This window comes from Euleptes europaea, chromosome 2, assembly GCF_029931775.1.
Source record: "Euleptes europaea isolate rEulEur1 chromosome 2, rEulEur1.hap1, whole genome shotgun sequence".
NCBI classification, from domain to species: Eukaryota; Metazoa; Chordata; class Lepidosauria; order Squamata; family Sphaerodactylidae; genus Euleptes; species Euleptes europaea.
The window spans coordinates 57,158,933-57,183,815 of record NC_079313.1 but is presented as its reverse complement, the minus strand read 5'-3'; the positions used below and the strand labels follow the sequence as shown (position 1 = coordinate 57,183,815).

General features: G+C 41.1%; 1 protein-coding gene across 6 annotated transcripts in view; it reads right to left on the bottom strand.

The window, feature by feature from the left end:
• The window catches only part of FUBP1 (far upstream element binding protein 1), a 32,110-nt gene extending 7,304 nt beyond the window's left edge, over positions 1–24,806 (bottom strand). The window contains exons 1-18 of one of the 6 annotated variants that reach the window (XM_056845601.1): positions 24,584–24,806; positions 21,798–21,888; positions 20,883–20,945; positions 20,056–20,097; positions 16,949–16,988; positions 14,518–14,567; positions 14,359–14,430; positions 14,077–14,134; positions 11,618–11,780; positions 11,430–11,528; positions 11,229–11,330; positions 10,694–10,796; positions 10,506–10,606; positions 6,628–6,769; positions 6,154–6,314; positions 5,448–5,599; positions 3,591–3,670; positions 432–557 (exon numbers count right to left, since the gene is read on the bottom strand). In XM_056845601.1, coding sequence (XP_056701579.1) covers positions 432–557; positions 3,591–3,670; positions 5,448–5,599; positions 6,154–6,314; positions 6,628–6,769; positions 10,506–10,606; positions 10,694–10,796; positions 11,229–11,330; positions 11,430–11,528; positions 11,618–11,780; positions 14,077–14,134; positions 14,359–14,430; positions 14,518–14,567; positions 16,949–16,988; positions 20,056–20,097; positions 20,883–20,945; positions 21,798–21,888; positions 24,584–24,697 — 1,759 coding nt within the window. In that variant the 5' untranslated portion in view covers positions 24,698–24,806. The remainder of the gene's footprint in view (positions 1–431; positions 558–3,590; positions 3,671–5,447; positions 5,600–6,153; positions 6,315–6,627; positions 6,770–10,505; positions 10,607–10,693; positions 10,797–11,228; positions 11,331–11,429; positions 11,529–11,617; positions 11,781–14,076; positions 14,135–14,358; positions 14,431–14,517; positions 14,568–16,948; positions 16,989–20,055; positions 20,098–20,882; positions 20,946–21,797; positions 21,889–24,583) is intronic. The other 5 variants (XM_056845602.1, XM_056845604.1, XM_056845603.1 and 2 more) reach the window with 5 other exon arrangements.
• Between the last annotated feature and the right edge of the window lie 77 nt (positions 24,807–24,883).

Genomic DNA, 24,883 nt, shown 5'->3' with positions numbered 1-24,883 from the left:
GAGGTGGGGTTCTTAAGGGGAAGGCAGAGAAAGCATCCGCGAACATCCTGTGAACTCCCTAGGCACTGTGGAGAAGCCCTGGTGAAACAGAGGGTGTGGGGCACACAAAAAGTGAAAGATGCTTAGATCAACTGAATACAAAAGTAAAGGAAAGCAAAACAAAACAAAACAAAAAAACAGACTTGCAATAAGTCTTAAAAAGCTTATTTTTTAGAATTGGAGTTGTGAGACACTCAAGCCTGCCTAGAAGGCAATGTCAGGTGCTCCTCATGAGTGGTGAAAATGGATGAAAGTGGAGGGAAAAACTGTATTCCACACAGTTAGCAGCTCAGATCAGGAGCATGTCTTAGGCTTTATGTGACTTGAAAACAATGCACAATAACAAAGATCTGTTATTTAATAAAATATTATCACATAAATCAGTCTGATACCTTGTCCATTGGTCTGGGTGGCTGGTGGCGCACTGGGTGGAGCTGCAGGTGGTGGCTGCGCTTGCTGCTGATAGTAGTGAGCGTAATAGGCTGCCCATGCTGCTGAATTAGGATCCGTTGGCTTACCTAGGAGATTTAACATTGGCTCTGTTGAACATGCTCGGTACCGGTAAGCTTCAATTACTCTTCCTCACTTTAATACGACTGGCTGTCTCAACACCCCTACCACTGAGAGCTGATTCAAACATCACCAAAGTGCTACAGAAAAAGCAACTGAAGGAAACCCACACCAACAATATATACATGTAATAACTGTGCAAGCACTAGATTTGTTGAGTTTTTGGCAACTAAGCATACACATCTAACCACTCAGCCATAATGCTTTACTTTGTTCCTTCTTTAACACATTATCACCACTGTAGGTTGGATACACATATATGCAGACTTCACAATGTCTGCAGGATTTTCCTGCTTTGGCCAACTGAGCCCCCACCCCCACTTTTGTTCCTTGGCATTTCAGATCTTCTGGAACAATATATAGGGCAAAATGGGAATCTGCAAAAGTGATAACCAGCAAAAATCATTACCCATTCTTTTGGAATCAAAAATGCTGTTCTGTTGGAGGAACTGTAGTTGATACAGCTGTGCAGTTCAGCACTAGCACTGCCTAAGTCAGTGGTCGGCAAACGCATTAGTCAACAGAGCCAAATATCAACAGGACAACAATTGAGATTTCTTTTGAGAGCCAAATTTCTTAAACTCGCCTTACAGTACCAACAGCAGGGCAACCCCCCTCATTTCTACACACTTCGCAAACAAAGGGCGCTTCTACGTTCTCCCTCCACCCAACCACACACACACAGTAATAATAATGATAATAAAAATGATAAAGAAAAGACACACTTTGGGGATAAGCTTCACGTGGTCAGTGTAACCTTTAACCCCCCCCAAGCTAGACCGCTCACTCTCTCCCCCGCCAGCCCCATTTCACCTCCCCCTCCTTCCCCCAGCAGCCCCATTTCCCCCACCTCCGGCCTCCCCGGTAGGCGAACAAAGGCTCCTTCCGCCGTCCTTTCTTCCCAGGAGGGGCGGGATGCCTGAGGGCAGCGAGCAAGGGCTGCGGTCACCCCTCTCCTCGCGGGTTTTTCGGCCAAGGAACCCCAAGGAGCCGGCTGCAAGCTTGCTTCCCGGGCAGGGCGGGAGAGCAGCCTCGTCTCTTGCCCCGCCCCTCCCTTTCCCTGTTAGTGGCCGGTGCTGCGCCGGCGGCATCGTGCTTCTTTGTGGCCAGGGCGAAGTCCCGTGCATCACGCAGCCGCGGGGTTTCCGCCGCACGGCCGCAGGAAAGCAAAGCACCCCAGGGCACCCTGCCCGGCGGAGCGATTGGCTCAGTGATTAGCGAGTGTGGACGGCCCGCTGCACAGAGCTCAGCGGGCTTGCACGATTAGGCATAGCTAATCCCAGTCGTGGCGAGAAACCGACTGCTGGTGGAAGACGTGGGTTCTGACAAGCAGTAAAAATGAAGCAGGAGTCCAGGGGCGCTTTAACATTGATCCCAGCTTAAACTTCAGTAGCCGCTCACCTTAGAATCAGAGTTGGAACGGACCACCAGGGTCATCTAGTCCCGGGGTCACCTGACCAGGTGCGCGCCACAGTTCACCCCCCCCACCACCCCGCGAACGCCTGCTGGTTCCCGCTCTGAGGGAAAAGCGGCTCTTTTCTTCCCGCCGCCGCCACTCACTGCGTGCTCTACGCCTCCGCTCTCCTTCAGAATTCCCCAAAGGCCAAGCCACTGAGCGCGGGGCGGGCCCCTTCCGGCCTCTCGCTCCTGTCGGGGCCTTATGCGGGGCCAGGGAGGGTGCCTCGGGGCTTAGGCCCCTCCTTCGTCGGCAAGACCCCCTCTCCACTGCAGGGAGCGCCGCGCTCTGGCGTTCCCCTTGCCGGCCCCAGAGGAAGGAGGGCCGGCGGGGAGGTGGCGGCCGCTAGGGCAGCTCGCTCTCTGCCTCCCCCTCCCCTCCGGGCTGCGGGCAGCCTCAAGAGAGAAAGTCGCCGCGCGGGGCTTCCTCATCCGGGCGCCCGCACGTGGGCAGAGCCGCACTCAAGGGGCCAAAGAGCCGCAGGTGGCTTGGGAGCCGCGGTTTGCCGACCCTTGGCCTAAATAGTACACACGCAGTATCCAATTCAATCCAATATCAGGGAAGCTCATTGTCAACATTGGAAAACACTCAGGTTAGCATTCTTATGACAACCTCTGCTTATTTAACAAGAATACACTCTACTACCACAGAACTCTGCACTGAAATAGTTTCACCAGAATTATACAGATAACCCGGATGAATTTTTAAAAGGCTTTCAATTGTAGTGGATTCCTGGACACATACAACTGCTTGACACCAGCAATTCAACTAGCTGCATCACCAGACGAAGCATTACATTCCCTGCAAACTGTTTTTCCATTGTAACCCATTAGAAATATTCTGAGCAAAAGTAGATTTTAATTTAAATGATCACACTTTTTTCATGCATAAATTATATTTGGGCTGGTTTTGTGTACCTGAAATCACTCCTAATCAAACATATCCACTGGTCCTATTGCGCAATTTCCCCCCACACCTGATCAGATGCAGTACATTTATGAAAAAGCTGAAGCTTTTGCATGACATAGTAGTACTAATAGGCTATTAGTGTGCTGATTAGCAACCCCTCCCACACAATAGGTCTAATGACCAAGTTAACTTAAGTGCTCTATTCAGAAAACACCAATATTTGAATAATAAATATAAATTACCTAATGGAGCCCCATATTAAAGACACAGACCAGGTCTCTGGAGTCAAGTCAAAGGATCATCATTAGCCTAATTGCTGTGCAGCTTCCACTTCTGTTAGTGGAATTGAACATCCCTGCCTCCACCCTTTCACTGTAGCTTACTGATCTCCACAAATGCTGAAAACTCCTAGGGGACAGGAAACCCTGTCATCATGGGAGGAACATAACAGATCTGCTGTGTCTGGCATAATTGACAGAAGTGCCCCCCTGCTTCTGTTAGCAGAAATGATTGCCAGGATCTAGCCCACTGTGCAGTTCTTTACATTTCACAGCAGTTAATTTTGAACCCGAATACATGCCACACATGTTAATAATTTGTTGTTGTTTGTTCTCACCTGGATCGGGAGGATTTGGTGGTTGCCAGTGTGGATAAGCATTACCCCAGCCCTGTGGAGCATATGGTGCTGGAGGCCCACTACAAAAGAAAATATTGCATGCAATTAGATTCTCCTTTAATATAAATGGATAGTAACAAAAAGGGTATGAAAATCAACTGTGGTTACTTCAGGCGTAACATGTCACCTGGTTAGCACTGAAGTATCTAGTAACAACCTCTAGCACAGTTGGTTATTCTAAGCAAAACAAATCTACTAAACGTGCGAATTCAATGTTGAATGGACTGTATTACCCAGCCAATTCAGTGTTAAGCCAACTATCCAGCCAATGCCAAAACCAGAAGGCACCTGGCTGTTATGCAAAGTGCTGTACTATTGAATCTTTACTAGTGTAGCCAAGACCTAGTAAGTTAGCTTGGAGTCAGCAGATGGTCTTTGGAAATAGTTCTTACTTCCTTTCCATATACCTTTCCTCAATATCAGGCTGAAGCAAGAAGGTGTGAAACAAACTCTAATCAGGTATTAGCTACAGCTTCCAGCCAACGTAGCATGAAAAGAACCAGCCTAGAAAATACATTTGTATTTTCTTTGGAGTTTTTGGAAAATGCTCCAACACCTGCCTGCTCAGCTCATTTCCTGTTCACCAGTACTGATCAGGTAGACAATGAAACAGTGGGCTGTTTTGTAAACTGTTGTCTGTGTTCACAGAACAGGCTACTTGTAGCCACCAGAAGCTGGTTCCCAGTTGATATGGGATCACCTATGAACTGGCTTACAATCGAATGTTGGGAATTTTATTTGCTCTGCATCCAGCAAAATATGGTAGGGATGAGTGGGTCAGAAGTAATCTTGCAGCAGATCAGCTGGACATCGGGTTCTTCTAATTTCCATCCTGGAAACTGCTGCCTCCCGGAATTGCAGAGATATAGCAAATTTATCAGAGGGCAGGGCACTGATCAGAAGCCCAGCGGATTCCCCCTTTCTTCTCAAGATGTTGGCTTGGACTACTAGAGAAGGCAAGAAATGAGCACCTTTTCCCTCCCCTTTTTGCAATGCAGAGATCAAAATCATTGCTTCTGTCCCTGCCCAGCCTGAAGGGGAGGGAAGAGGCTTCACAGGGCAGGACTTCCCCTTTTGCAACTGCACTGTGCAGCTTTTTTACTGAAGGGGTGGCTGAAAAACTGACTCCCAACTGATCTCCCAATCAGCTGTAACACATCTTCTGACGAACAGGCAGCTTCAAACTTTTTTGGCAGCTGTTCAAGTTGCTGGATGTCAAATATATCCCTGATCAGATCACAGTCTGATTGTGTTGAACAAGGTAAAGCTGAACCCATCTTCTGAGAACTCTGTAGCATCCCACACAAGACTGCTTACAGTTACTCCACATATAAGAGAGGCTCCCTACTACTGCACAAAGACCATTTCTTTTCTATGCTCTTTGACCCAGTTTTGGCAGTTAAAAAAAGTTTTGGCCTAAGAACCAGCAAAACTTAACTAAAATTGCAAGGCACAATAGAGGGGGAAACACTGCATAGTTCTCTCGTTTAAAACGTGCCAGTTTAGGCAAAATGAATTTTTGCTTTCTATAATCAGTGAAGGGGTATCAGTAATGGAAGTCTTCTCTGTAACTATGGCCACTATTTATATATGTTCATGACATTAAGGACTGTTTTTGAAAATCCTCAATCAAGTTCTTTTTGGTTCTCTCAATTTTTTAAGTCCCAAATAGCATTTCCCCCTAGAGTGTGGAGTTTTTAAATTCACATATGTATCGGAAGGCAGCCTACTAAAACTTCTCCTGACTCATCATTACAGGCTAGTAATTTTCATGGACTCCTTTGCAAGAGTACTCACTGAGGTGCTGGACCAGGAGGGCCAGGTGTATAAGGAGCAGGATTGTAAGGTCCCATAGGGGCACCAGGAGGCGGCCCAGGAGGCCCATGTGGGCCAGGAACAACACCATGAGGACCATGTGGCACGGGAGGACCCAAAGGATTCACTGGACCCTGTTAGAGGAGACAGAATGTAAGAGTAATGTTTCTCTCAAGCGACTGGAAGAACAAACTCATTCAAATATTTAGCTAAAGGTTCTATCCTCCAAACTTTTCCTTCAGAGAAAAAATTCCAGCACAATCAATTCCTTCAGACATCTACCTCAATAGAAAATTTCTCTACGTTCAATTGTTCCTTTCATATTTTTTCACACTGCAGTCACTGTTCTGTGTAAAGTGGCCTCTTAACAAGCCTTCAACATTTTCACTTCCAGTAGTCAAGACCATTCTTGTAAATCAACCATTTGCTCGCTTGCCCAGGCTATGCAGCAGATCCTTCAGGGCAACAGCCCCACATGATAGTAAATTTGCCAAAGGGCATGCACGAAAAATGGGCTGGTCTTTTTTGTTTTTTAAAAAATAATTGGTTACTTGGCAATAAGTAAAATATTAACAAGCCAAGTATTCTGCAACAGTGGCATCACAAAATCCAGCTCTATCCTTACTCACAACAGATGCTTTAGCCCTACCACAAATATTTTTATAATATTATTTTCAAGAATACTCACGCCAATCTTCTCTTCTATAAGCTGCCGAGCATAATCAATCTGCTGTGGTGTCCCCCGGATAGTGAACAATTTCATGTTTGGATCCGCATTTGGTGGAGGGTTTCTCTGAAGTTCTATTCTAGCACCAGATTGTTGGCTGATACTCTTGATAGTTTCACCACCTAAAATAATTGTAATTGTTTAAAAAATGTGATTACAAAAAAGCTACCTGGAAGAAAAAAGCAGCACCAATGGCACACTGGTCTCTAAACTGCCTAATGTTTAAAGCAGTTAAAGAAGTTCATTATCCTGTGAAGAGTTGTCATAGCTGGAACTGTTGCCACAATCAGGTATTCCCACTCATCACTTAACATCATGAACAGCTGCTCTATTTAGAAAATCTAACTTTTTAACTAAGCATAAAGAAAAGTATTTCTGTGCAACTCACAACAATAAGATCAAATAAGGATCAAACAAGCAAATGAAGTGTATTACCTTTCCCAATAATTAATCCAGTTTTTCCAGTGGGCACAATAAAATTAAATTCTTGCAGTCCACCAGGAGGCCCCATATTCCAGTTTCCTTGTCCTCTACCTCTTCCACGACCACCAGGTCCAGGACCACCAGGATTGCCAGCCTAGATTGAGGGGGGGAAAGCACTAATGAGAAATTACTGGTCTTATCACTTTATAGCTAGGTGTTCTTTATTAGACTGAGTTCCAATAGTTTGACCATCAGCTGTGTATGGGTGAGGAGACCTAAACTCTCTATCACCTTACATCGCTGTTGTGTGTTGCCCTGAAGTATTTGTTCCTGGTGTCTGCCTCAGATACCAGAAATAAGCTAAAATCAGAAGTATGTGCTTGGGTGATGTAGCGGATGGATCCGCCATGCCATTGCACAACACAATTTAAACAAACAAATCACTCTAAATATGACGAACATGTAATACCCTTTAAATTCTAAAATCTGACTTTATTGCCAGACTTATGGTTGTACAGTTCTGCAATTTTGAAGCATCGAGCAAGAATTACAAGGCAGGTAAAGTTATGATCCCCACCCCTCAAATCACATCTAATATAGTTCTGTGTTAGCTGGTGAGCTGGGAAACATTTTGGTGGCCTTCTTTATAAAGCTTAACTGCTATAACAGTATTCTACATAATGAATTTATTTGCGGTCAAAGACCAATAAATACATAATGTAATAACCAACACACAACATAATATCATATAAAATAAAATATCAAAACCAAATAGAGCAGATTACAGTATGGTAGTTTAACTGTAAACTATTTTACACATAAAAGTCAACAGGATCATCCACTATTAGGCTTCAGTAGACCAATCTCATCATTATCTACGTCTTTAGTTGTTACCCTACTTCAAGCTTTAATTGCAATTTTCATCTGTTAATAATTTTTCAAGTCTATATTAGAACAGCCAGGTAAATCAACCACTAATGGGGATATAATAGCGTGTCAAAGCTGATTATATATAGGACATTGAAAGAAAATGTGCTCCCTAGTCTCAACTTCTCCAAGTTCACATGGACAAATCTTTGCCTCAAATGGAATCTTACTGTATTTACCTTCAATTACGGTGGACGTTAGTACGGGAGGGGCTGTGGCTCAGTGGTAGAACCTCTGCTTGGCATGCAGAAGGTCCCAGGTTCAATCCCTGGCATCTCCAGTTAAAGGGACTAGGCAAGTAAGTGATGAGAAAAACCTCTGCCTGAGACCCTGGAGAGCCACTGCTGGTCTTAGTAGATAATACTGACTTGGATAGACTAAGGGTCTGATTCAGTAGAAGGCATCTTCATGTGTACTACTGCAAATCTAGCTAGAGTAAAAGATCTGCGTAATTTGTTTACATTTAAATCTGTGAGGTATGACAACGGTGCCAATATACATCTTTTTAAAAAGATGACAGGAAACCAGCTGTCCTTGCTAGATCACATTGCCTTTCAGTGTCCTCTAGCCTTTGTCTTACTAGTTGTTTTACGCGATCTTTATCCAGTTTCAATAGGTCCTGTGGGCATAGGCCAAATTTCTCTAAATCATGTCGGACCGTCATCTTCCATTTAGATTTATAATGGTCTTGTTCAATCAGCAGTAAAAGACCTTGCTGGTATAGCTTTATTTTAAACCATGGATAGCAAGACAACAGCCGAATCCCTGCCCCCACCCTAATCATGCCCATCTCAAGGCGAGCCACAGAGTTGGAAATGCAAGAGGGGACTTGTAGGATGGCACGCAAAAACTTAAGATTGTACTTTCTCTAACAGTACTAAACCCGCGACTGAAGACCGTAAGTTCCATATATGAGCAGAGACATCGTTTTTGCTTGGAATAACTTTAAGGCTGCTTAGAAACTTAGAAACCTCCCCTCGAGCAGAAAAAAATAATTACAGCATGCGCAGATCTCTGCACATTCCAGCACATAATTACAGTGGGCTAGATTGGACCCTGATGCTGTAGGACAACCCCGATATTTGAAGCTATTTACTTATTACTATTGCCATTCATTTTGCAATTTTGAATTTTTGTAGGTTTCCCAAAAGCCATTACTTTAATCTTGCTATAGTTAATCTGTAGCTGTTGTTTCACAGAATTCTGCAAATCTATTTAGTGCTTGTTTCAATCCCACAGGTGTTCTAGATATCACAACCACATCGCCTGCATAAAGCTGTATGGATACGTGTTGATGTGTAATTTTTGGTGGATGAACACTGGTCAAGCTCATATAGCTAACCATGTCATTTATATAATATATAAACATCAGTGGCACTAAGAGACATCCTTGCCTGACTCCTTTTAATTGAATCTGTAAGATATCCTCTAGGGCTGTATTTAACTCTCAGGGAGGTACATTCATACAAACCGCATATAAGATAAAGAAGTCTTATCCTTATTTGAATATTCTAATTTTTGCCACCATTTAGGTCTCAAAACTGAATCAAAAGCTGCCTTCAAGTCGATGAAGGCAGCAAATAATGCATTCGGACCCTTTGCTGTATATTTTCCAATTAGATGCTGAAATATCAAACAGTGATCTAGTGTTGATCTGCCCTCTTCAAAACGAGCCTGTTTGGGAGCTCTTTGGTCTTCTTGGGTTAGCCAGAGTTGAAATTTATCTAATAAATCTCTGGTGTGGTTTGCTAATGATATTCAGTAGGCTAATAGGTCTATAGTTTGATGGGTCATTCCCCTAGATGGGGACTACAATGGCCATGGCTGTGCCCCACCCCTTAGGTACATGGCCTGTCTTGTCAATATGTGTAAACAGAATTGCTAAAAATGGCGCCCAATCTATGTTCATTCAGTGCTTCAGGTGGAAAACCATCATTTCCTGGGGCTTTGCCATTTTTTAAACAACTAATGTGAGATTTTAGCTCTTTCACACTAACCGGAGGCCATTGCTGTACATTTCTTATCTCTACTGGGAAGGCAGCCTGGTGAGTGTCATTGTGTAACTCCTGAAAAAAAGAGGTCCAGTTATCAGGGGGTAGACACAAATTTAGTGGGGAAGATTTCCGCTTCTGACCACTTGTAAGTCTCAAGAAGTTATTTTTATTTTTAACAGCCTGTATTAGTGTTTCCCACACTTTTAAGATAGACTCCTTTTTCTTTCGCTGGATTCTTTATAGATTTTTTTTTGCTTTGTCAATAACAACTGGTATTCAGTCCTTTTGTCTAATTCTGAATTTACACATTGAGGATATGAGAAAGTAAGTTTCTTTTTCTGATTAGCATACTCAGGATCAAACCAAGATTTGGTGTACCTACATGGTTTACTGGGTTTATCTCGGTTATTTTTAACAGGGATAATTAAAACAGAGTTGAAATTTAAGATATATATGGTAAATTTATTTCACAGATCTTGATTTGGGGTCAAATTTAAAAAGACTGTAATATTCTTGAAGGTCTGCAGATTTTAGAAAGTCCTTAACTTTTAAATCAAGTTTCTCAGACCATCTAAATCATTGATAAATTGATTCAGTATGGGTTACATCGAGATAAAGGAAAATGATCACTTTCTAAAGGAAGGTAAAATTTGAAAGTGTTTAACCATTGGCAGTAATCCATTACATGCCAATAGATAATCTACTGTGCTTGCTCTATTCCCAGCCATATACGTGAATTTCCCTGGAAAGTATCCTTCATATGAGCCATTCAAAACAAATCTACATAATTACAGCAAATGCTAAAACTGAAAATATTCTCAAAGTTGCCTATTTTATTAAAAATCTGGGAGACTTATCATGCCAGTGTTACTATTGGAAACTGGAAGCAAACAAATTTTAATATAGAATTATACATACTATTTCCTACTGGTACACCAAGAACACTAAGTTGTACTATTAACAACCAACCTGAACACTTCGAAGAAGATCTGTAATAATTTCTGCTGCATGTTGACATCTATCTGGAGGTCCAGTGATTTGTGCTATTCTGTCTGGAGTTGTTCCATCATCTGAAAGAGTGATGAAATATTTAAAATGTTCTGCTTCAAAATTAGTGAGAACATTGACTTTTTGTTCTTGTACAAAAAGCAACCTACCTGGTTTAAACTGGATTCTCACACCAGCATCATTCTGTATCTTTTTAATCATTTCTCCATTCCTTCCAATTACAATGCCAACGGCAAATCGTGGTATTGGGACCTTGAGAAATGAAGTGCATTAACAAATTTTAAGATATTGTAATGCTTCATTAAAGTGCAATTTTATATATCTCAAGGCATTATCTTGATACCTTTTAAACTTATTAGACCCACACTTAGAAACAAAAGGATGAAAAACTTTAGGTATGGAGGCTAAAGAGAATTGAAAGGCACACCACACACCGTTCTTCCAGAGACACAATGTCATCTGGTAGGACATTTTAATTGTGACACATTTTACAGGAATTTTACAAGACTATACGATCAAATACCTAATTGTATCCTAAAACATTAGAAATGATTCCTCAACTAGCAAACGTTTCACACTGATAAAATTATAACACTCCCCAAAACATTTAGACTGGTTACTGTCCGTTAACCTAATCTGTATGGAGATACATATTGAACTTAAAAGTATTCTTATCACACTCACATCTAGTCCTTCGTTTCCTCCTATTCTTGACCCGTATTCATTGCGTACTTCTCTAAAACCACCTTGATCACGAATTAGGTCTAAAACCATTTCCTTCGCTTGCTAAAAGAGAAGTAAAGATGCATTTACAATTAAAAGATGCATTAATCCTGAAGTTAGATCATATAAAGATTTACGTGTTTATAAATGCTCTCTTCTTACTTGAACTTTGTAAGGATCTCCTGTGATCCTAAGAGGTTTGTCTGCTCCAGTGTTCTGTGGACCATCCTGAATCATAACCATCTTAACTCCTGCTCGCTCCTATTAAACAAAATGAATCTTTACAGTTCATGCAAACTGAGTTTTCATGCTTTTAGGACCCTCCCCAATCCCCCAACTATATAACTTACCTGAAGCTGTTTTATTGTCTCTCCACCTTTCCCAATAACTAATCCTGCTTTACTAGCTGGAATCATAATTTCCTGGACAGCATTTCCTGGACCATCACCATGATGGAATCCTGGTGTGGGTCTTCCTTTTTCAACTATCTGGTCAAGTAACCGTTTTGCAGACCTTAAAAAAATGGAAACTATTAATGTATGCATCATAACAGGATTTGAACACACAAAACAGCGGAAGGAGACAACAGTTTCTGTAACTAGAAAATGCCATTTTAAAATGGTAATTTTGAGTATGGGCTTTTTTCCTTGAATGCATAAGCTGTTTTGTAGTGTGCCAACGGTTACATTTGTTTGCATTATTCAGAGTAAATAGAGCTGATATTTTATTGTTTGCAGCATGGGGGGGGGGAGGAAATGAGTAAAGAGAACACATGGACTTGTTCACATACCAGCTGCCATTTTAAGTAGCATACTATTGTATTGCCTTCTGAGCATGGGAACAACTTAATTTTGTTCTGGTCTTGTATATGCTAAATTGTTAAAATATTTGTATCTAGGTTCAACTGCCTGCTACTTGCATGAGAACAAAATGCAAGATTTACCAGGCTAATCTGTATTCATTCATGCTGAATACTTCCATATTTTACTCAGAACAGAACATTTTGATTAAATCTGTTTTTATGTATTTGTCAAACAATTATAGCAATGTAGTTTTGAAGCAAGTCCCCTTTCTACTATCTACACTCTTTTAGTGCCTCAATAAGATCTACACTGTTGACAGGAACAGACTCTTAAGTCTGGAAGATGTAAACATGAGGGTTAGGCACAAAATAGACTTTTCTTTGGCTCTAGATGTCAGACCAAAGGTTTAGGAGCCAGACTCATTTTTTTATCCTTCAGGGTTTCATATTTTAATGCAGCCCCTGACAAATCCCAGATTGCAACTGCACGTCTGTGCCTAAAGCTGCAAACCAGGGACCCACTGCTGATGCCCAGGTTGGAGTAGGGAGGGCTTTTGCCTCCCTGTTAAGTGCAGCCAGCAGAGCAAGATCAGTTGGATTGGGGACAGGGAGGGAACAGCAAAGCCAAGGTAGCTCCTGCACGTTCACTCATTGTCCCATGCCCAATGGAGGAACTCAGAGACAAGAGGCAGAAATCATCCTGGGCTTGCAACATGCATGATTAGTGGTGAAGGGAAAAGAAGGGTGATTGGGCTGCTGCTGGTGGGCACAGAGGAGGCATGCAAGGCTGTGCTGCCTGCCTTGCTATGTCCTACAGCTGGCCAGCCTCTCCCCCTCCTCTACAACAAGACCTGCATCACCACTGTCATCTTCTCTCTCTCTCTTTTCCCCCTCTAAGGAAGTGTGAACCAACTCACTTAGGAACAGGAGCTTGATGTTTCAATCTGCATGCAGCAAGGATGAGATATGCTAGGCAACTTCAAAGGCAGCAGTTCATATTCATCACCCTTGCACCACTCCCACTCCCCCACTTTCAGGCTTCACGGCAAGTCAAAGTAACTCGTTCTGTACAAGGACAACAGTGAGACACCCCCTCCTCTACTCTCCCCTTCCCAGTGCTCCAATACAGGCTAATATTAGTACTAAGCCAGCCCAATAATGCTAGCTGCAGATGAGGTAGGGATCCAGGGTTACACAAAACCAAGCAAAAGTGAGGCGGCCCTTATATAATACTTTGCAAAGATAGGCTTTTCTTTTGTGAGGCTGCTGCAATGTGCTGTTGGGTTTGTTTTCCTTTCCTTCAAAGACCCATAAGAACTTGTTTTCAGTTATCTAGACAACAAAATGTGTGTTTAAGGAAGGCTGGGGGAAGCCAGTTTTACACTGAAAGGCTTTTTTGTAGCTCAAAAGGAGAAGAAACACCATTATTGAATAGGTAAGCTGGGAGGCACAGCCAAGCCTTTCAGCCAAGCTCTCTGTATCAGTGGAGGTGCGATGAATAGTTTCTGAATGGTAGGCTGACCCATTATTTTAAATTCATATATGTATTTGTATTCTCTTGCTGTAGTGAAGCTGAATTAGTCCTCAGCCTACATACCACCCTTGACAAGTATGCCTGACCTCCAGTGACTGACTACAGCAGTTGAGCTCACGGCCCATTACTCCCACTTAGCAAGATGATCAGCTAGAAATATTTAACTATGCAAGTGCACACAACAGTTATTAAAATGGAAGGCCACCCAGATTACAGAAATACAAACAGCAAGCAAATCTGTGGAGCTATGGAGATTAGATGACACAGGCCACAAATGTACTGATAAGCCTGTATGTAAATTAATTCCAATTTTCAAAAGAAAAAAAATCCAACAAAAATCCTCTATTTCAAGTCAAAGCAAGTTAACATAAAATTTAGCTGTATCTGACAGGAGTTAACACACATCACTGAAGAGATGATAATTATATGCAAAACTTGTCAGCCTATTTAAAAATATAAGTGACCATACTTACTGCACGGATTCTGGAGTCCCAGTTAACATGCAAGATCTTTCAGGATGACCACCGCTATCTATGAAACAGAAACAGTATAAAAATAAAATTAGCAAGGAAGCCACAAATCAGTGATTGATGGTTACGTTTTTAATCACACCTCTGAAAGATTGATTCAATTGTTTAAAATCCGTAAAATTTGTAATTCACTGCTTAAGTAAATTATTGTAATGTTATGATTTCCCCACAACATTAATCGACTACATTCTATACTTCTTTAACAATAGCATGTGAAACAATTACCAGGTGCAATCTGTATTTTGCATCCAGATTCTTGTTGTATACGGGAGATCTGCTCTCCTCCTCTGCCAATAACTGGAGAAATGAAAATTAAACCAGAGTTATCACACTCATAATCTCTGTTACAGCATCATTATGTTGTTATATATTGAAACTACTTACTGAATCCAACCATGCCATCAGGAACTTTATATTCTTCTGTCATTACAGACCTGAACAAAACATAAACATATTGGCACCTAGCATGGAATCCAGTTCTCTGTCTATACTAACTAGTTGCATTGTGTTTTGTACTTCCCATGAAATTTAAACAAAGCCAAATTCTTATTCTATTAAGCAAAGCTTTAGATGACTGAAATATTGACATTAATAAGATCACTTATTTTAAAATGCCAAATTAACAGAAAAAAATAATGACTGAAATACGAAGGGCAATTCAACACACATATATATGAATTTGATAATTACTTCTATTTATTTATGTATTTCACAGATACTCAGATTGGCACATGGCTAGTTTTAGATCTAAAGACAAGAGATAAATAAGACCAAATAGCATACATTATGTGAAGCAATGGAAGAACACAGGAAAATATAGTAAAAGATTACAATTAGGGGTGCACAAAAAATCTGGGAAATTTGATTCGGTATATCGGACCCAAAGTTTTTTGGGATTCCCGAATCTCCATACTGGTATGGGTCCCCTCCCCCAGCTAGGAATCCAAACTTCAGCTCCATTATAGTCTATGTGGAATCTTTCCAGGGCTCTTGGCGAGGTTCTGCTTTTTAAGGCAGAGGCACCAAATTTTCAGCATAGCTTCTGGTGACTCTTCGTAGAAGAACACCCCCCCCCCCAGTTTGGTAAACATTAGGTCTTATGGACCCCCAAATAAGGTGTCCCATCCATCTTCCACTATTGCCAGTGTAGGAAAAATGAGAGCCCATAAAACTGGACCCCTAACCCAATCTTAACTGAACTTGAGGTGTTTTTTTCTACCTTAAAAAACATGCCCCCCCAAGTCCTGGAAAGATTTCACATAGGCTATAATGGAGCAGAAGAAGGGGATTTAAACTTTAAAGGGCTGTGGAGTACAGCATGAATGTGCCAAAGCGGGGTTTTTTTCCTTTTAAAAGGTGTTTCTTCCCTCTCTACTGCTGTAGCTGGTCATCACAAAATGATCCCAGAAAAAAGCAGATTTAAAAAAAAAACATTTTTGGGTCTGAAAAAAAGCTGCTTTGGCTTTACCGAATGCACACCCCTAGTTACAATACAACTCTTAAGCCCAGAGGAAACAAGACATATTGATCATATTTTCCTTCATTCTAATAGATAGGACATATGGCCCCATTTCTTGCACTTTAATGTAACATGTCCCACAATAATTTAGCTTTGTGGCAAGCAATTAAATTTCATTAACATTAGCTATATCAGAACTCAGTGCAGCAAAAAGAGCTGACTTCAAGTTTCAACATTGATCAGCAAGAAATCTATTCTGATTTTCTGATCATTCTTTGGGTTGGTTCCAACCAGCTTCCCTCTTCAGTCATACCCAATTCGCCTTCCTATTACAGCTACCATCCCAGATAGTCAAAGAGGGGCTCCCTTCTCCTTTCCTCTTCTGAAAGATTCAACCTGCATTTTTGTTTGGCATGCACCATATGTTATAACAACAGAAGAGGATTTGATTGTACTCACTGACGATGCTTTGTTGGCATTATGCCAAGTTGACTGGTATTTGCTTATGAAGTTTGATATGCAGGCACAGATTCATCTACACTAACAACCAAATCAATGGACAGTTTCATTCTGCTGTGGTGCTGTGTGGAGGATAACCTAACAATTAAGTCTTCCTCTTTGCATCTGGAAAGTAGCACTAACATTCTCCCAACCACTTACCTTTATATTATCATTAATTTGGTTATCCCTAAAATTCTGTGTTATAGCAGCAGTGATCATCGTGGCAGCCATGCTGTGACATCTGCCACTGCGTTTCCTAGGGCCCACTTGCTTCTTGCCCAGAGCATCTCATCCACAAAACAGCAAATCAACTCTAGCTTTCTTCACCTCAGTGGGGCTGAAGTACTTCAGAAGAGTGCAGATGGCATCACCATTTGGAAGCTCCTGTCTCCTATCATAAAAGGATGCTTCTCTTGACATCTCCCAAAATTCCATGACTGGCCTCAGCCCCCATGGAAGTGATTTTGTGGAGATACCCACTACCCCATCTTAAAACTCCAGAGGTACTCAATGTCTGAATTAGGCTGGGCACCCCTGTGTTAGTTCCAATCTGATCCCAAATCATCCCAATGCCCTTCTCTGGTCCAAAACTGCTTATATTGAACACTAACAACCATCTGGTAGTACACATGAATATCCAAACTTTATTTCCATTATTGCAGCATTATGGCTACATGAGCCATTCTTAGTTATAACTACTTTCTTGCTGACAGATTAAAACTCTAATAATTTCAACATTCATTCCTTCTGGTAATGTTTTTATTACGTGGAATTCAGTATACTGTTTTAGAAGTTTAAAAAAGAATCTAGCAGGCATGTTATTTCTAGAAAAAATCAGGTAAAATAGGATCCTACCTCTGTTGCTGATGCATGGGTGGTAACTGACTTCCAAAAGCTAAAATGAAATATTAAACATTTTGGCCATTAATTTCACCAAATGCCTTGCAATAAAGAAGTTTTTGTTAGTCTTTAAGGTGCTACTGGACTCTTGCCATTTTTGACTACTGCAAACAGACTAACACGGCTACCCACTGTGAAAGAGCATGAAAGCACAGACTATTGTTACTTTCCATCATCTGCATTTATGGTATTATCTCCCTCAATTTAAAATTTGACAACTGTGAAAGTTTCTCACACCAAGTACCAGCACTGGATGATCAATCCATAATATTTTATCTGCTGGGATACAGTTAAGAAGTCAGGCCAGTCAATATCAGACACCAGGAAAAGGAAGTTCAGTTGCTTTGAGTTCTAGAAATAATAACCACTGTACCAGTGTGTGCAGTAGCAATTTAGATCTAGGCAGGGACACTGCCGCATTCTAGACTGCCTACTGGAGAGATGGATAACCAAAAGGGGAAAAAATGAAACAACTGAAAAAACGATTGAAAAGAAATATTATTTAGAATTTATTATCATGCGGAATAAAGGAACTGTTGTTCCGAGAGGAAAAATGTAAAGAAAAAACTATTATAAACATAAAGAATAATAAATGGAAATAATACAATTCCTTGCATTGTCATGTTTAATATTTATGCCTTATTTCAGATTTCTGCATCCCTAACCTATTACACTGTTTATAAGATGTCTCAACCTATTGATTGAGCTGACTTAATGATGTAATTCACCTTGAGTCTCAGGGAGAAAGATGGACTATAAGTAACATAAATAATTCATAGTCTTAAGGACTAGATATAAATGTGGCATTTAGACTAACTTTGCAATACCAGACTCCAAAAGTATATCACTATACACAGTACATGCCACTGTAATTAAGACTCAAACAGTGACCTTAAATCAATACAACTTTGATAGTAAATACTTTATTGAAAAACCCTATCATTATTCTCTTATATCTGAAAGAGCATCATATTCAAGCTTCACTCCTTCCAGATTTCAAAAACTGAACTGCAGAAATTGAACAAGCTTCTGAACTCTTATTTGAGGTTCATTTTGCATATTTCAGAATACTGAACAACTGATACAGAAGATTTTGGAATTTTAAAGCTGTTAAGTCAGTTACTGTATCACACATCAAAGGACTCGCTGAACTTCCAAATTGTATTCCTGAACCAAATATCCAAAGACATTCTTCATTCTAGTTCAGCTTGGAACTTAGGCTGAGTTAAAACATGAAACTTCAGTTTAACTTTTCTTGTGCCACACTTTTGCATCACATGTGCGCTTTACCTTCTGCATGCAACGGGGCATTTTTGGCACCAACCTCATGCACAGTACACAGGGGAAAAATACTAGGGTACTTCAATGAGTTTTTGTCCAGGGCTTTCTAACTCTACAAGAGAGACCTTCTTTGACAGTGCAATCCTACGCAGTGTTAGTCCAGTCTAAGCCCATTAAAATGAATGCCATAGTACAGTCAAAGCCGAAGCGTACCATGAAGAAGCAGAATTCCAGTCTATGAAGACCATATGGTCTCCTGAGAGTGCCCAAAGGCCAGGGACAGGATTAAACTGCATTATCTACTTATTGCCCATATGACATACTAGATCTCCTATCAATTAACCTGGACATTAACCATACTGCCAATGCAATCCTAAACAAATTTACACCATTGGAATCAGTGGGCTTAGAAGGGTGTAACTATTTAGGACAACACAAATTCTACTTGTAATTTGTACAAGGTTTGAACAAGGTTGCACTAATTTTCATTTTCTGAAATAACACACTGAAATATCTAATATGCCATTATTCTACAATACTTACTTCATTGTTATTTTTGGGTAATTAACCCAAACCCCACAGGTGTTAAGTCACATATACTGGCAGTTACCAGCAAACCCCTTTTTACAGTAAATATTGAGGAACAGAGTGAATTTTATTTTAAAAAAGAGATTCCAAGCAATCTGAATCTAACTGGCAAATTTCTTCAGTGAATCATCATGACAGCTATAAAGTATACAAACTTCATCCTTTATGGAGAAAGTCAACAAGTAATTAAAATTACAAAACTAGCCTGCAATCCGCCACCCACATACTATATTGCATGAAGTAACGTTTTTTATGTAGGGCATTAATTAGGTCTACTGCTACAGGTGTGGTGTTGTGCATGTATCTGCTCTAATAGCTACAAAGAACAGCACGAAGATGGCTGCCATTTGTTCCTGTTGCCCATCTACTTTAGCAAAGGCAATAAGTGAGACAAAGAGCCCATAGGTACAGAAGGGACAAAAGATGGGGGAAATAAGCATACAACCCACAAAATGTGAAAAATGTTTCAGCCTTCACAATGCAACCTGGTGTTACACAAAGCAGTGCTAAGGAGGCTACATGAGTATAGCTCTCCTCCCCTTGCAACCTGAAAAGCTATAGCTATGCATGAGAAATAATGAGTCAGGCCTACAGCATCTCCAAGCAATCTCATGTTAGGGCAGTGTTATGAAATGTCCCCTCCTACCATCCTTCTAGCTTATTAACTTGTAGTTACAAGGTCAGACTTTGCAGAGTTTCTATAGCGCAGTCCTGTGTTAGAAGGCTGATCCATGAAACCAGTGCAAATGCTCTCATACACATCAAACATGGACAACTGCTTCAATGCTATATAATGTGGTTTTCTGCATATTTGCTATAGAGAATTAAATAGAAGTAATTGAACATGCAGCATTATTCTTTGCCAAATTTTGAGAAATTCTTAATTTTAATGACACTGGCTGGAATGCTAAACTTGCACATTCACATTAGTTTTAGTAGTTCGTTCCAAATGTAATCCCTATGCACAGCTCAACAACAGAGTTTCAAAAGTAGTCTGTGAAACAGAGCTAATAACTACTTTTTGTGATGAGGGGGCAGCGAAGGCAAAGGAAGATTCAGCAGCTCTGCGGCATTCAGGTAACCACTACTTGCTCATACATACAATAATTTACAGATGTAATCTGCAGAACAGGACATGAAACTCCTGTAAATACACATAACAATCTAAATGAGTTAAAATGGCATATACTTACAATCATTGTTTGGAGGAGCAACTTTCTTAGGCTCAGGTTGATCTGCAAAATTAAGAGTTTTATAAATTTTTGGAGTCAAGAATATAAGCAACTTAAATAAATGGCTGTTCCAGCAGTGCAAAATGCAACTTGTCCAATGCATTTTAGCATGTTTTTGAATTTCAGGGAATAGGTCATCTAAACAAAGAAAAATCTTTTATGTTTAGCACTTGGTTAGTATAGTCGGGGGAAAAAATGCGAAGTACTTCCATTTATCAGACAAAGTGTTCAATGGTTTTATAAGGCACACAGGTTTAAACACACTATTAAGGATGTCCCGTCACTAAAAAGTAACTAACAAGCATTTAACTGTATTATCAGTAATTTGACACTAAAGCTAATGATGCTTCTGTAACAAAAACTGAAAAGACCACCATTGTGAGAAATAATCATTTTACAATTATGTCTGACAACAACCACGATACTAAATAGATGCAACCAACACATAGCAATACAATCTCAATCTAGTAACTGTTGTAGACTTCCTAACTGAATACTGAAAATTTCATAGCGTAAGACTTCAAAACAGCAGATTCAAAGCCGCTACTATCACTACCATCCAAATCCGTTTAGTATGAGTGAAAGTCGTAGATAACCAATATGAAATAATAAAATTACTTCAAATGTTTCCTTCCCACCCCATATTCAGATATGATGAACCATCATAATTAAGTGCAGCAAAAGTCAGACACATATTCCAAGAAATATCTGTGTCATCCATTTCAAAAGATCCACTAGTTCATTTCACGTTTACATACTAAACACAGGTAATAAATAAAAATTCCTGCCTTTAAAAGGAGAGGGCATTCCCTCCCAGTGTGTTGTACTGCTCGGACTTGTCCAAGAGCCATCTACACATAAAATAAAAAGAATACATTACATACATCATTTGAAGCATCATTAGCTCATTTTTGAATATTAAAAGCCTCACTATTAATAAAAAGGCACTTTAATAAAGTACACAAGTACTCCTTGTCAAGAGCCTTGATTTTCTGTAAACTAAATCATAATCCTCAAAACCTACATACACCTCCAAGATCTGAAAATTCTCTTCATGGATGTTACAAATATTACATAGTACTTTTGAGGATAAACATATAAAACTCTATTAGCCCACAAAAACTGCTCTTTTTAAGACATTTGCTACACATTTTGGAAACATCTTTTAGAACTTTTCCCCAAGCAACATTTTGTCAGTTCAAAATTAAAATAAGCTTTTAATGCTTGCCTTTTCAGTGAAATTTTTAAAAGTTGCATGCGCACAATGCAACTTAGATACCAGACCGAAGTTTGAAAAGATCCATCAATGAACATATAAGCATAACTTGAAGTAATCAAGAGCTTTACATAAACTGTTAATCCTATAATACAAATATTTCAAGCACATACATAATACAATGCATTTTAAACTATAAATCTTTCACCTACCTTAAGACTGATTTGTTAAAATTGTAATGTCATTGCTATCCACTCATGAAAGCAAATGCAAACTCATCACCCTGAGAACTTCCACTGAAGTTTATATATAAAGATTATGCCTTTCATGTTCAAAACTGATTGCTCAGTTTTCTAAGAACCATCATTAAAATAACTGAGAGAAGGCAGCCTAATACATAGTCTCTCTCCACATTTACAAACACAGGTGAAAGGACGGTTTTGAGAACTGAATATACTAGCAGCTTGGGTACTGATGGACAGCATACCTCCATCTTCAAGAGGCCTTTTTTGTCCCCCATAACCGTAATCATTTGAATTCACCGATGTCCCTGATTCACCTCCAATTTTTGCTGCAATCTAGAGGGGAAAAAAACATATGGAGAAATTTAATCTTCTAATGTCGCATATATTCAGTTAAAATACAGAAATTAAAGAATTCAAGCACACATTAGTAACCTTTTAAACTTTAAGCTGCATTGATCCTAGCTAATTATTTGCAAGTGCTACACATACACTAACTGTGTGTAATGGTGAACACATTTCTGTAGACCATAATGATTTCTGATAAATCAGTTTAATCTTAAAATCCAGAAACACAAGTATTACTTACTAAAGCACACTGCTGGGACAACTGCCACTATTTACATACAGCCCTACAACACAATTAAGTAACAGCAACTGCTGAAGTGATTATGTAGTGTGATGGGAACTGACCCATCTCCAGCCACCTGAATTCTTCCCCAGACATTGGGCTGGACTGGCAATTTCTACCAATTTCACCTTTCCACTGAAGAGATCCCATGCCATTGTTCTGGGTCCCCTATTCCCCCACCTCAGCAGCATTCCATAGAGACCATTGGTCTGCAATGGAAAAGGAAGGCAGTTCCATTCTGCCCCTGGGAAATTTAGCCTGGACCCAATCCACTGATTCTAGCAGCCAGCCGTCTGAACTAGATGGATACTTGAAGATAGCAGGAATATCAGTCTGCTGGGTCCTTTGTGAGAAAACTGAGGAAAAAAGCAACACTGAAATTCTAAACAGAGCTAACACCTACTAAGCCCATTTTAGTCAATGGGCTAAGAAGGGTGTAACTCTTGCTATGATTGCACCGTATCTTTAGGAGCTCACATTATTGCTCAACATCATTAGTACAGGGCAAAAACCTATGTCACATAAGTTATATATAGGACAGACCATATTCACACTATCAATATCCATGGCACTGGTGAGCTACTATTAAAATGAGTTGTGTGGACTTAAAAAAACCTTCCAGTCAATTTAGGGTGTTTTTGAAATAGAATATTTACTGAAAATCAAATCCTGAGTTCACTGGGAATTATTTCCAAGAACGAATATACTTAAGATGGTAACCTTAAATTTCATAATGCATGTGAAATAAAACCACAATGGTTCAAAGGACAGTGTAGGATAATGGAAAGGATTAGGCTACCATGCGACATTAGGACTGACTGATATTTTAACATATTCTAAATATTTTAAATGTTTTCAAGAATCTCTCAGCATCCACTAAAAGTGGAAATACACTTTTTAAAATTAATGCTAGGATTTTATAGTTATTTGCAGAAAGCTATGTAGCAATTAAGTAGTTAATCAGCACCTAAAAATTCACACTGAATAGTTATATACCCTTTGGGTACAGTGAAATAATGGAGCCACAATGTTCCCAGATAGCTCTCCTACTTACAGGTAAGTAGGTTCTGCTCTCAGCAAAGTAGAAGGGAAAAACAGAGAACCTATAGTTTGTGCAAAGAATTATTGCACAACATTGAAGGAATATGCCAAAAACTAACGTTTCATCAAACACTCTCTAAATTGTCGAAACAAGTTACTAAGGAACAAGAAAGCTTCAGGCTGCAAATTAACTTGAAAAGGAATATTACAGCTAAAAACAGCAGCAATTACTTGGGCCAGTAAGTAATTTGTCTTTCTGGGATAATCCAAGCTAGTATATAGCACTGAACAAGGAAACGGGGCAAGCACACTTTTGTGGCATTTCTGCCAATACGAGCAACAAACTAGTTACAGAAATTTCACAGTGGAACAGAAACGAGGGGAAGCCTTTCTAGGATTCAAAAACTGCTTTCTTCGGCTAATCAAAAATCTCTGGCCGTTCTCCAAAAAGAAGAAAACATGCGGGCACGGAATTTACAGCAGAGACAAAATGTCCCGACTGCTGCATGGACGGGGTTTAGGGCGGAGAATCATAACTGGAGGAGCGCTACAAAAGTCTCCTTTGGTTAGGATGCGCCACGGACGCTGTAACGGATGCAAGGAGCTGCAGCTGGAGAGACGAACCGGAGGTTCCCCTTCGGTTCGACGGACGAAATGGCGCACGAGGTCTTTTGACTAGAGAGCAACGTAACGCTGCTGCTGGTGGTGGTGGAGAGGGGGGGGGCGATGCTGCGCCTGCCTGCGTGTGAAAAGAGATCCTCGCTTCGGCGAGGAGCGCCGACGAATCCCCTGCCATGTTGGGCGTACCAGACGCCGCCACTATGGAGGCGGCTACCTCGCGCTTCGGGGGTTTACGCCGCCACAGACTCAGACGTTACACGCAGGAAAACTCGGGAGTCGCGCCCAGCCCCGAAGTGAGGAGGAAGGCCCAGAGCCGCCAACGCTCCCGCCTCCGCCCGGCTGAAGAGTATTACCGGCACTAGAGTGCTGAGAGAACAAGAAAAGCTGCGGGGGAGGCGGGAAGGCCCCGGGAGCACCAACGTCTCCTTCTCCCGGCTCCACCGTACAGGAGAAGAGAAGGAACCGGTGGGCCCAAGCGGCTTTCCTCCCACCCTTTGAGGCGATCTGAGGGGCCTCCCGGAAAGCGCTTATGGAGGCCCACAAAACGGCCGCCGCCTCGTTCTGCTCCTAGGACTGGGCCGCGGGAGTTCTCCTCGACGCCTACGGAGCCAGGCGCTCCGTCCGCCCTCGCACGCGCCACGGAGGGGTCGGTAGGGAGCTCCGCGGCCTAGCTGAGAGCCTGAGGGACCAGGCCGGCCTAGGCAGCGGCACCCCTCGCCTGGTGTTCACAATACACACCTGCCTAGCCCGTTGTAGCGCGTCCTTAAAAGCGTCATTGACTCCCCCGCCACCTCCTCCGCCTCCCCCGGGCGCGCCCGAAGAAGGAGGGGGTACCGTAGAATAATCCGCCATGTCCGCTTCACCACTTCCTACCGCGCTCTCTGCTTGCCAAGAAAGAAAGAAAATGGCGGCGGGCGGGAGCCTTTCACATTCCTTCGTCGCATCGTGTTCCACGAGAGGAGGAGGGGAAAGCCAAGCCGCGCGAGAGTTCAGTAAAATGGCCGCGGGATTTGGGAAGGAACCTTCTGAGAAGGGCGA